The sequence below is a fragment of the Poecilia latipinna genome, unplaced genomic scaffold (genome assembly GCF_001443285.1).
Source record: "Poecilia latipinna isolate Pla-1442-1.1 unplaced genomic scaffold, P_latipinna-1.0 Scaffold757, whole genome shotgun sequence".
NCBI lineage: Eukaryota > Metazoa > Chordata > Actinopteri > Cyprinodontiformes > Poeciliidae > Poecilia > Poecilia latipinna.
Genome location: NW_015113373.1, coordinates 414,679 through 425,716, shown reverse-complemented (window position 1 = coordinate 425,716; position 11,038 = coordinate 414,679). Strand labels below are relative to the sequence as shown.

At 41.3% G+C, this 11,038-nt stretch overlaps 1 protein-coding gene across 2 annotated transcripts in view; it reads right to left on the bottom strand.

Annotated features, from left to right (window-relative positions):
- Positions 1–11,038, bottom strand: part of rdh10a (retinol dehydrogenase 10a) — a 20,086-nt gene that overhangs the window by 5,366 nt on the left and 3,682 nt on the right. Inside the window, exons 2-4 of one of the 2 annotated variants that reach the window (XM_015045968.1) lie at positions 10,701–11,038; positions 9,653–9,888; positions 1,075–1,173 (exon numbers count right to left, since the gene is read on the bottom strand). In XM_015045968.1, the coding sequence (XP_014901454.1) occupies positions 1,075–1,173; positions 9,653–9,888; positions 10,701–10,986 (621 nt within the window). In that variant the 5' untranslated portion in view covers positions 10,987–11,038. The remainder of the gene's footprint in view (positions 1–1,074; positions 1,174–9,652; positions 9,889–10,700) is intronic. The other variant, XM_015045967.1, reaches the window with a different exon arrangement.

Genomic DNA, 11,038 nt, shown 5'->3' with positions numbered 1-11,038 from the left:
AATGTTGGGGGAGAAATGCCCAAAGAAAAAAAAAAAAAAAAAAAATTCGCCCCTTAAAAAAAAAAAAAAAAAAAAAAAAAAGCACCTAGGGACTAGAAAACATTGTCAAACATGCCCCAGTGGGCTCATGGGTTTCTCCTAGATGGTAATGATACAGCCACAAAGAAAACCTGAGGGAGCCTAACCGCTTTTCTATGGTTTCATTAGCATTCTTCTCGAGCACATTAGTATGCTGCTCTGCTGGGCAGGAAGGTTTTGATGTGGTACACTGTGGAAATAATCTTTAAAAAAAAAGAGAAAAAACAGACTAAATAAATAAAGGACGGTAAATATATGCGTGACAATAAACACAGAAAGCTCACAGTACAGTCATAGACTCCCAAAAAATAATAATGTGCACATCTGAGGTCACATTTAAGAAATTAACATCATTTCTAACAGCAAACTAAAAGTGCAACACACTTTAGTGTTAATCTAAGACATTGTTATTATATTTTTAAAAATGCATCCTTAAATGAAGAGAGAATTCAAAGTAGCCGTCCTTACAGAGTTTTTTGCTGCAAGAATAAATAAGAAAACTATCATTTAAAAAAATTAATAAAAATTTGAGGAAGATACTGTTTTGCTCTCTCGGGTTATGGAGATAAACAACCCCCCTTGAAATATTTTAGAATGAATTAGAATAATAATAAAAAAAAAAACATAGTAAGAAAAACCATATCAATCGGAAAAGGTTGTGAGCTGAATACTGAATGAGGAGCAAGTAGTCCACAAAGCAGTGATGAAGATGTCTCTGTCCCACGGGGAGCTGTCAGCTCATTCTGGCCCCGGGGCCAGTGCCCACTGGGGGCCCCCCCGACGCCCCCGCTGCTGCAGATAGAGGAATCTATACGAGACTCCCGAATGCTCATCTGTGTTGCTTAATTTAACGGGTGGGGGAACAACTAGAGAGATGGGGCCTAACCTCCTCGCTCTCAGCGTGCTAGCTGGCACGCCGGCGGCCGAGGAGAAAAGCCCGCTCGCAGACGGTGGGAACGACGGGGATGTGTATGTGTTTCTGTGTATGATACTAACCTCAACTCCAGCTGTGCTGAATAAACCGAGGGAGCTGGCAACAGTCACAATGTGACCGTGATTCAGCTCCAGCATCTTGGGGAGAAACGCCTTGGTGGTCTGGAGGAAGGACAGAGGAGACAGAAGGGCAAGGAGGAAAAAAACAGAGGTTAGTTCACTTGTGCAGTTTGTCTGTGCCAACACTCTTTGATCCTCTCTGCCTTCCCCCCACTCAGTTTCTCTTGCTTCTCCATGGTGATGCAGAAAGAAGCATCAGAATGAGAATTCATAACAGAGAGAGGTGGGGAGGGGGGCAGGGAGGTACAAGATTTAAAGATTTTTAAAACTTTTATCCTTATGAAGCTCATGTAAAAGAGAAGAAGGATGTCAAAGAGAGTGATGCGAGTGCTGCAGCAAAGTCTCTTCTTTTCCCACACAGATCTGGTGCCTTTCGTTGAGCCTTTCTCTAAAGACTTGGTGACAACACCAGTCGCAGGCCTCCGCTCACTCAGCACCTGTATCAGCTCAGTTCAGCCTCTCTTCTATCTACACCCGCCCCACCACCATCACCACCACCACCCGAGCGACACTCAGCGGAACAGCTCCTCAGATGAGCGAGTCCAGCTCAGGGATGAAAGAGTTTAAAAACCGCAACGTCCCGTGAAAGGCGGACTAATTCCACCGGCTGGTCCGATGACGGTTAGAGGTCTACGGCTGGCTCTGCCCGTCTGCTGCCGGGTTTGGAGCGCCTCTGCACACAGCGTGAGCCAATCGGCAGGTGTGACACATAATGACGATGACGGGAACTGACCAATCACTTTCCCACTTGGAGGTCTGCAAGAAACCTTTTGTTGGTGACTGAGCAAATGATATAGGTGAGATACGTGCTAGTACAGTGAAGAACACATGTAGCCTGCAGTCCTTAAAGAGTGCGATGGAGGTGAGATGTAAACAGAAACGTCCGTCTCCCTACACCTGTGAAACAGACATTTACCACCTACACTGTGACATTACAGAAACAAGTTCTTGCACAATTTATATGTCAAAATTCGACATTTTCCAGACAGAGCTTCAATATTCAGAGTTTATTTATTGGATCCTTTTTAGCAGAAGAATACAAGGTTTACTTTGGTTTCACTGTTGTTCACTGTTTGTCACAGAGGTCAGGCTGATGTGAGGAAGTAGAAGTAAGGACTAAAGGAAAGAATGATTATGGGATGAAGGTAAGTCAAGAATATAAAGAGAAGCAAGTGAAAGGTCAAAGGACTAAATGGCAAAAAGGATTGAGGAAAGGAAGCCAAGAAAGAATGTGGATGAAAGGAAGTAAGGAATGAAGGAAGGAAGGACAGGATAGATTATGGATAGATTATGGAAAGGCTCTTACAAATTTTCCAGAAAAATATAATGTTTGGAAAATTGTACTACACCTAAATTGCTTGTATTCAAATAATTTGTGATGAAATAAATGAAAAGCAACAGTTTTATGATCTGAACCCCTTGCCAGAGAAATGATCCATGCTTCTTAATAAACATTTACAGAAGGGGAGCACGGAGCCAGAGAGAGCCTGGTACCAGGTAGTACAGCCCTGGATCCACCAGTGCAGGGAGGAAAACGCCTCATTAAAACTGCACCCAGAGATTAACTGTATTGGACCTACTGACGTTTAACGTAATCCTTAGTGAGACTTCTGTGTTGCAGATGCCTTTCTGCTTGTTTAGTGAGATGAAACCTACACAGAGAGGCCGTTGTAAGAAATAAAAATGACTTCATTGTTTGAGTTAATTTTTTTAGTCAGGTATAACTGATCTGAAACGGATCCAGACATCTGCAGTTTTCCAGGACATAAATTTTAAGGTCGGTGCAATATTCAACTCATCAAAAGATGGGGCCCAAAGAGAGGTAACTCAGAGAATGCGAGACCCGGGCAAACGCTGAGAAAGGACTCTATGAGCCAGAATGGCAGCAGAGGGAGAGAGTTGCGTGCAAATGAAGAATTACCTCGAGATATGCCCATACCTGAGTTGAGCCAAAAGTTCCCACTCCCAAAGCAACTTTTTGACAGCAGGGAATGACTTGACCTGGCACTATGCTACACAGTTCAAGCCAGTTTTGCAGATTTCAGCTGGACAGATTTGCTGAGTGGTCTTTTTACCTGGAACTGGTGGAGGAAAAGATTGCTCCCCCAAGCTGAGGACGGGCCTGAGCGTGACCAACCATCCCATCTCTCTCCCACCCTGCCGGGATGTCCTGCTTCTCATGGCAGCTCTGGCATGTGGGTATGACCCCCACTGACCTCTCTGACACAAAATGTGTGAAGGCAACCAGAGTCTCGTGTCTTACATCAGAGCCGCCGTAATTGGGTCTCAACGCTCTCTTGTTCCGCTAAATTACCCGCCGACACAGCCGGGCCTCCTTGGCCCAAGTGGGGTGCCCTGCCCGCTGCACCCCCTCCTAATTGGTGGGTGCCCCCTGGAGCATTTAAGCCACACAAAGCTTCTTGCAGCTGGGGTGTCAGGCTGCATTAGTGCTAGCCCCTGACCAACAGGAATATGAACAAAATATTGGCCTTTGCATTGGACCAGATGGCCATTTAATTGGGTTGACTTCTCCCTGGATGAGAGAATGAATGGGAGGGAGCACAAATCTTTCTGAGCACCAGAGCTTGTCTGATACCACTACAGAACGAGGAAATGGAATGGGTTGGGTTGATTTTAGTGACCATATGGGAAGATTGATGAATTGAAGGGACCAGGCTAAATAGTCAGCATCTGCTGACTGTTACTTAAATCTTAACCCAAGTGGTTGTACAACAGGAACCAATTTATTCACCAATTTATTCACATGGAAAGAACATTGACGGGTTGCAATTGGTGTTATTAAGTACTCTGTGTCTGCAGAACATACCTACCTAGTAATGTAGGTTGAAGCAGAAGACTTGCTAAATTGATTTTTTTTTTTCCAATTTACTCACCAAATTTACTCACCTTTCAGGGAGATATTTTATTTTATTTTATTTTTTTTACAAAAATAGACTTAACAAAGGTTTCAGTCATAAAGACACATTGCTGTGAAGGGCATCAATAACAAAACAAAAGCAGAAAGCTTTGTTTTCACTGTCTTTTAGCTTTAATCAAATATCTTGCACACAACGGTTTGTCTAAGCAAAGCATTGGATGGTTTCCAAATTACATTACAGGTAGAACCTAAATGATTAAGATTGACGGTTCTACTGCAGAATTTTTGCAAGTCTATAAACGGGTCCCAAAAAGTTCAAATCTTTGATTTTTATGCTGACTTTTTCATGTACGTTATATTATTCAGTTGTACTGTAATTTACTTCTCTGCACCTTCTTCTTAAAAATTGTTTGAGTATATTCAACATGTACACAAGAACAGCTCTGTAATCTATAACTTGTGTTAAACGGAGAGAAAACAAAACTTTGGTGCCGGCAGAGAAAGTTTTTGAGAAAAGATAGTTACCTAATGGTGTTAACTTTCCAATGTTTAACATTTTGACTTGATGACTCGTCATTTAGGGAGTACGTTTGTTTTCTTGTGAAAAAATTGAAGATCTTCTTAGGATTATTTGATAGTAAGTATAATATTTCTTGCTGGCAGATTGAACCATTAGACTGTCACTGAATATAGAGATGAACTGGATGTAGATGCGCTGGCTATATCTCAGTATGTCACGAGGCTCTGAGATTTAATACTCACTGGGATTTTCTCATTTATCATTGTCTGTTCTATGCAACTGTACATGCTTGTAGCCTAAAATTTCTTTTAAAGTATATGTTTAAAGAAGGAAACAAGAAAACCAGTAGTCTAACTCAACTTACACTTAAAATGGTGCTTTAAGTGTAGAGAGGCAACCAAACTCAGAAAGGGAGCTTTCGGTTTTTCAACATTTCATGCCTGGAAAAGTCTTTAAACTGAACTTATTCTGCAATACTTCTATGAATAAATTTAAAGGTCTGGTTAAAACTTAAGTTAGGTCTTGTGTTTCACTGTTTTTGTTTGGTTTACTAATCTATATTTACTGCATTGCTGCTATCTTTGACTGGTGTCCCAGGCAAAAGAGAACCTTCGATTTTAATGGGACAAAGTGAGCAATATAAAGGAAACAATAATGTTGATTAACATTTCTAGGAGTTTAGTTTTAGGACTTTAATTTCAAATGGAAGTCAATCTTAAATTCCATTTGAATTTGAAGATTGTGTATTTTAAAGAAAGGGCGTCACTGTGCTTTCAAACCAAGTCTTTAATGAGACACACCTCACTATCTTATAAATAAAATACCATTTAAAAATACAAAATAGTCTGTATTTTTATAATATCTTTAATTTGTTTTAACTTGACTCAACTATTTCCCAATCACTGAGATGTTTAACTAAGTAAAAAAGTAAGGCAAAACCTCTTTCTCTGGCTCTTTCTCGGACAACTTTTTGGCCTGTGGGGCATCTCCCGGTATCATATCAGACATTTAATTAAAAGGAAAGATTGATGGGTGAAGGAGTCATTAGTTTTAGAGGCAAGAACAGGTACATGGAAAAGGGAGGAGTGATAAGTAGCCTCGTGAAGACATACAGGTGCACTAGGCCGGAGGAGGGGCCCTTATAAAACTAGTCAAGTAGGACCCTTCTGCCTGGCTGCCTCCTTTCTCTGCCTACAGAAGGAATGCTGCCTGCGGAACTTGGCTCCTGTCGCCTGGCATCTTGTCAAGCTGATCCACAGACAAGAAACCAATTGTCAGATAAAGTGGGTCAGCAGCAGCTTACCATTACCCTCTCGCCTAGCCTATGCATGGGATGGCACCAGGTTCTTTTCCCGCCATGTCACGGCGTTGCACAAGACAAGTGGGATCTCCACGAGCGGGAAGGGGGAAGCGAGTGTTTGTCATTCACAGAACCACCTGTTGGATAACTAGCTCAAGATGCTGATGCTAATTTCCTGTCGTGTCATTCCGCTAGATAAGTGCAAAGCTTCAAACATGAACAACTCTGGTGTCTCTCTTGCAAAATGACTGTGTGTCCCATGTGCCATCGTGACTCAGAAGTAAGTGGTCAACATCACAAGTGGTCAGCTGGACTAATAAAAGCATCAGAGAAACGCATGCCTCATAAAAACAGAGAAATCTTAAGAGAAGAAAGGGACTGAATCATTGTGTGTGTGGCAAAGCCGGAAGAGCGGCGCTGGCCTCTGTGACTCCCTTCCAGCTGCACCCAATGCCTTGAAATCAGCTTGGGAGGAGTCAGAGAGGCCCCTGGAAGGAGGAGAGATGGAATATGGAGTACGGGGTCTGGGTTCGGCTGCTTTGGCAGACAGACAACCACGCTACGATTACCATCCGTTTCCTGCTCCAATCTCAGTCATTGCCTCATTCCTGATGCGGTGTCCAACAAATGAGAACTTGAGCAGATCAGAAACTGTTGCTGCAGGAGTTCTCTAGACTTTTCTCTCATACAGTTATGCTGATCAAGTGCGAGGAAAGCTTTGTTTGTTTGACAAATTTGAGCTGTTACTGAAGAGCAACAGTGCTTTTTTCTTAGCAACAAGAGACTTTCCCAAAATATTACGATGACTGGAGTTACAACATTTTGATTTTTTCTTTGAGATTCTGTCTGATTTGGACCAAGTCTGATCACTTCCTTAATTATAATGAAATTATTTATTTGTAAACAGTTAGCATGGGACATGTTTGTTTGTGTGAAGAGGTGTTCCACAAAAATTGTTCTGGGACTGCTGTTATTTACTAATAAATCAATAGTCTTAATGACTTTTAAATGCTTGTTTCCATTTATTTGCTGATGATAGTGTGATTTACTCAGGTGGATTTCTATCTGTAACAATTTTTTTTTTGTGGTATTTTTTGTTTTGAATATTAAAAATAAAAAATAAAAAAAACCTTAACAGCTCTTCACTGACTCTTTTAATTTTCCATCTCTGCTCTTCATGAATTGGATTACAAGTAATATTTTTAAGTCTTTATTAAGTATTCCTTAAAACTTGGTATCTTCTTCTGAGCTATGTCTCATCTTTCTTTTAAGATGCTTCGTTCACGTTTGTGCCTTGTTGTTGGGATGTAACCCATATGCATCTGAGTTAGGTTGAACTTTTAAAATATTGCTAATGCTCAAACACCTGGATGTAAGTGTGTAGATGGATGATTTAATTGAGGATTGGACTTTGCTTATAGTATCATCATGTCATTGTTTACATTTCTAATGAACTTTTATGTTTTCTTATGTATTTGTTGTTTGCAATGCTGTTTTGAGCTACTGTCAGTTTAGTGCAGTCTTCTTAAATTGCATTTTGAATATCTACAGTACTTCCCTGCATATAAATGAAAATAATAGTAGCCTTAAGCTAAAGTTTGCCTGCTGAGTCATAAAAGGAGAAGTTATCCCGTCTAACAACACATCAGCAGAAGAAAAAAAGAAATCTAAAACATGGAACAAAAAGGTACCACCTGCATGTAGTGAGAAACAGTGCTTGTGAGAGGATAGTGGTCAGGTCTCTGTTAGTCTAAGCTCTATTCATCCAGCTTGTGTCGTTAATGAACCACATCCTCCATTCTGGCTGTCGCCATTCATTAAATCCTTCTTTCATCTGCCCCGTCTCCTCCTCCCTCCGCCATCCCTCGTCTCCACCCCACCTCTAAAGAACGCACGCTCTCCATAGAATACTGGAGATACACAAACACAGCTCGCTATTAGGAATCCCCAAATCTGCCACCCAACCACTATATCCCGACTCCAAATCCTGGATGTAAAAGAACACGAGGAGAGCCAGCAGAGAGGAGCATGAATAGAGAAACCACTAGGGAGGAAATACACAACCTGTTTGACAACACAAGAGATTTTCATGCTCAATTAACGAACTTCAAACTGTTGTGTTGTCATTGCGTCCCTCAGAAATCGTCTCGATATAAAAACAACCTGCAGCCGCAAAAAAAAAAAAAAAAAAAAAAGGCAAAACCACCCTCTCCTATGTAAAGTGAGAAGTGCTGCGACAACTCTACCTCTGAGTGAGAGAGACATTACTGTGGAGTGAAACTGGGGGAAAAAAAGGTTAAATAAAAAGACAACTAATTATGCACAGGCACAACAGCTGCCAAGCAGAGCTGGCTGCTGCAGCTAAGTGATAAAATTCATTTTCATTACGGAGCCCCATCCATCTAATTTTTTTTTTCCAGAAAGGCTTCCCCTCACATGAATTTTCTAATCACAGTGGGAGGCTGTATCCTGTGGAGGCTCAAATATGTCGCAGTTTAGCAAACGCACAATTATTTTTAGAATTTAGGTGGAAATGAATCTATAAAATAAATAAATGAATAAATAAAATTATAGTTTGTTTAATTTAATCTATATTAAATAATTAAATGTAAACAGTAAGATTAAAAAAAATCTGTTAATCATAAACTTCTGACATAATTTATTTATTTTTTTTTTGCATTTATTTACTATCTCAGTTCATTTGCCATAAAATATTCCACAGCTTCGCATTGACTCATCAACCAGACTCTACCATCTGATTGGTGAAACTGAACTGTAAGTAATTGTGAAACCAATCGTCTTTAGCCCTGCCGCTCTATTAAGAGATGGGGTCATTTGGACCCCATGAGTTTTTTACTCTGTGCGCGGTCTGGTCCGGTTCGGTCTCACTGCGTGCGCTTTTACAAAGGTTTTTTTTTGCGTGATTTCAGAAACTGATGGTCTGACAGGAAAATCTAGCCACTTCCTGGCTGCTTGGCCATGATATTTGCCCCCTCCCGTGGTCTCGCTAAGACCACGGGAGGGTTCACTATGTGTTTGCCCCACCCAACGACAGACCCTGAAATTGTTTGAAAGTGCCCATAATTCAATAAATAAAATAAATCATTAGATTATGACATAAATCTATCTGTAGGAAACATTGCAGATACATTTATGTGAATAAAAAGTATTCATATGTTTTAATTCTGACATTAAGAAATAATTACTTAGTTAGAACACACTGTGGCACTTTTGACCTTCCCTATCCCCGTTCCTTTTCCGTTCTATGCTGCAGCTCATGTTTATTTGAAGTGAAACACATTTAAGTGAACAAAATGTTTTGCTGGAGATAAAACGGCAGAGGAAGGCCCCCGGGAGGGGAGCCAAGAGAAAATCTGATACAGATCCCCATCAAATCACCACCTGCCAACAAAATGTGCTGAACTGATACGAGGCTTATGCAGATTCCTCCTTCCATCACACAAGGATAAAGGAAGACCTTCCATACCAGAGGAATCTGCACCAAATACCGGGGAATTTTCATCAAAGAGAAACCTTGTGACTTTCCTGTGGCAGAACTTTAGCTAAAAAGTGAAACGAAAGATGGCTATTTATGGTCAGATACTTTCACTTTCCACTCAACGAGGGAGTTAGACACTATCTTTGATTTTTGACTTGGACACCAAGAGGTGGGATAAGAGATTCTGAAGGAAGCATGGGAGCTGGCGTGGGGAAAAACTCCTGGCGTCACATTGCTCGTGACACTGTTTTATATGGTTCATCACAGCGCAAGGCCCCAAACAAACAAAAACAAACCATGACGACACAATCAGGAGAAGCTCACCCAGAAGTGTGCGTGACAGTTGACCACCATGGTGCGCTCGATCAGCTCGTCCGGGCACTCCAGCAGGTGGTGGCCTGAGACCACGCCGGCGTTGTTGATCAGTATGTCCACCTCTCCCACCTCTCGCCGCACCTTCTCCGCCGTGGAATACACACTCTCGCGCTTGCCCACATCACACACGTACGTGTAGACCTGAGGCTGGAAGGCAGGGACCTCCTCCACTCCTCCAACAGGTCCTACAGAATGGAGAATGGAGAAATGATGAATGGAGGTTTAAGTATGGCACAGAAGGTAAATGATGTGACTGTAGGAGAATGAATATGTTGTCCACATGCAAACTATTTTATTAAAATACTCACAATAAGTCATGCTTTAGTCAGAGATGTACTGATTTGGAGTTTTTTTTCACCTCTGAATGATACAATTTTTTTTCTCTAAGGACTATAACACATTAAAAAGGAAATGAGTGCTGCAGTTGTTTTGATAGTAGAAGTACTAGTCGCATTGGTATTTTGAATCCAACAGAAAAATTAGAGAATACCAAAGATTATCACAATCTACGTTTTTAAGTATGTGTCCCTGAACATTGTCAGATTTTCATTAGACTAAAGTAAAGTGTTTCCTTTTTTGTACAAGTTAAATAAAATTTAAGATTTTACGCATTTCACCTGTTGAAAACTGATTAGTCGATCATAAAAAATAAAAAAAAATCCTGATTCCATCTCTGTCTGACTGGTAGGTGTATCTCTCCTTTCCTAAAGTTGCTCAAATAGAACCTGAAACTCGAAAATATGGTGCAAAAAATAAATGTTTCTTTTCAGATTTTCTAGTATCCGCGCGCAATCGAGGAAAAAATCGGTTGATTCCGATCTCCAGTTGATTGATTGGTCAATCTCGTTGTTACGCTGACACTCAGTTAAGACTTGGTTATAAATCTGAGATAGAGTAAAAAAATTCGTTAACCTCTGTAGCAAAAAAAAAAAAAAAAAGGAAGCAGTGGTAATTTTTTTTTAACATCCTTCAAAAGTCCTTCATTGGTTTGACTTACCATCTTTTGCGATGGGAGTCTCCGTTTCGTGGTATATCTGCCGTACCATCTCTGCCGTTTCCTCATTGCTCTGGCTGTTTATGTCCCACAGGACCAGCACCGCTCGTCGCCGGGCGAACTCCTTGGCGAACAGCCGCCCGAGGCCGCTCCCAGCCCCGGTGATCACGCACACCTGTCCCGTCACGCTCTTCTCCTTGGGTCGCACGACCCATCTGGCCCCGGCTGTCACAAACGCCCAGAGCACCTTCAAGATAACCACGAAGAACTCCGCGATGATCATCATCATCTTGGCCGTGCTTTCTATGAATTTCAGATAAGCGATATTAAGACGCGCAAAA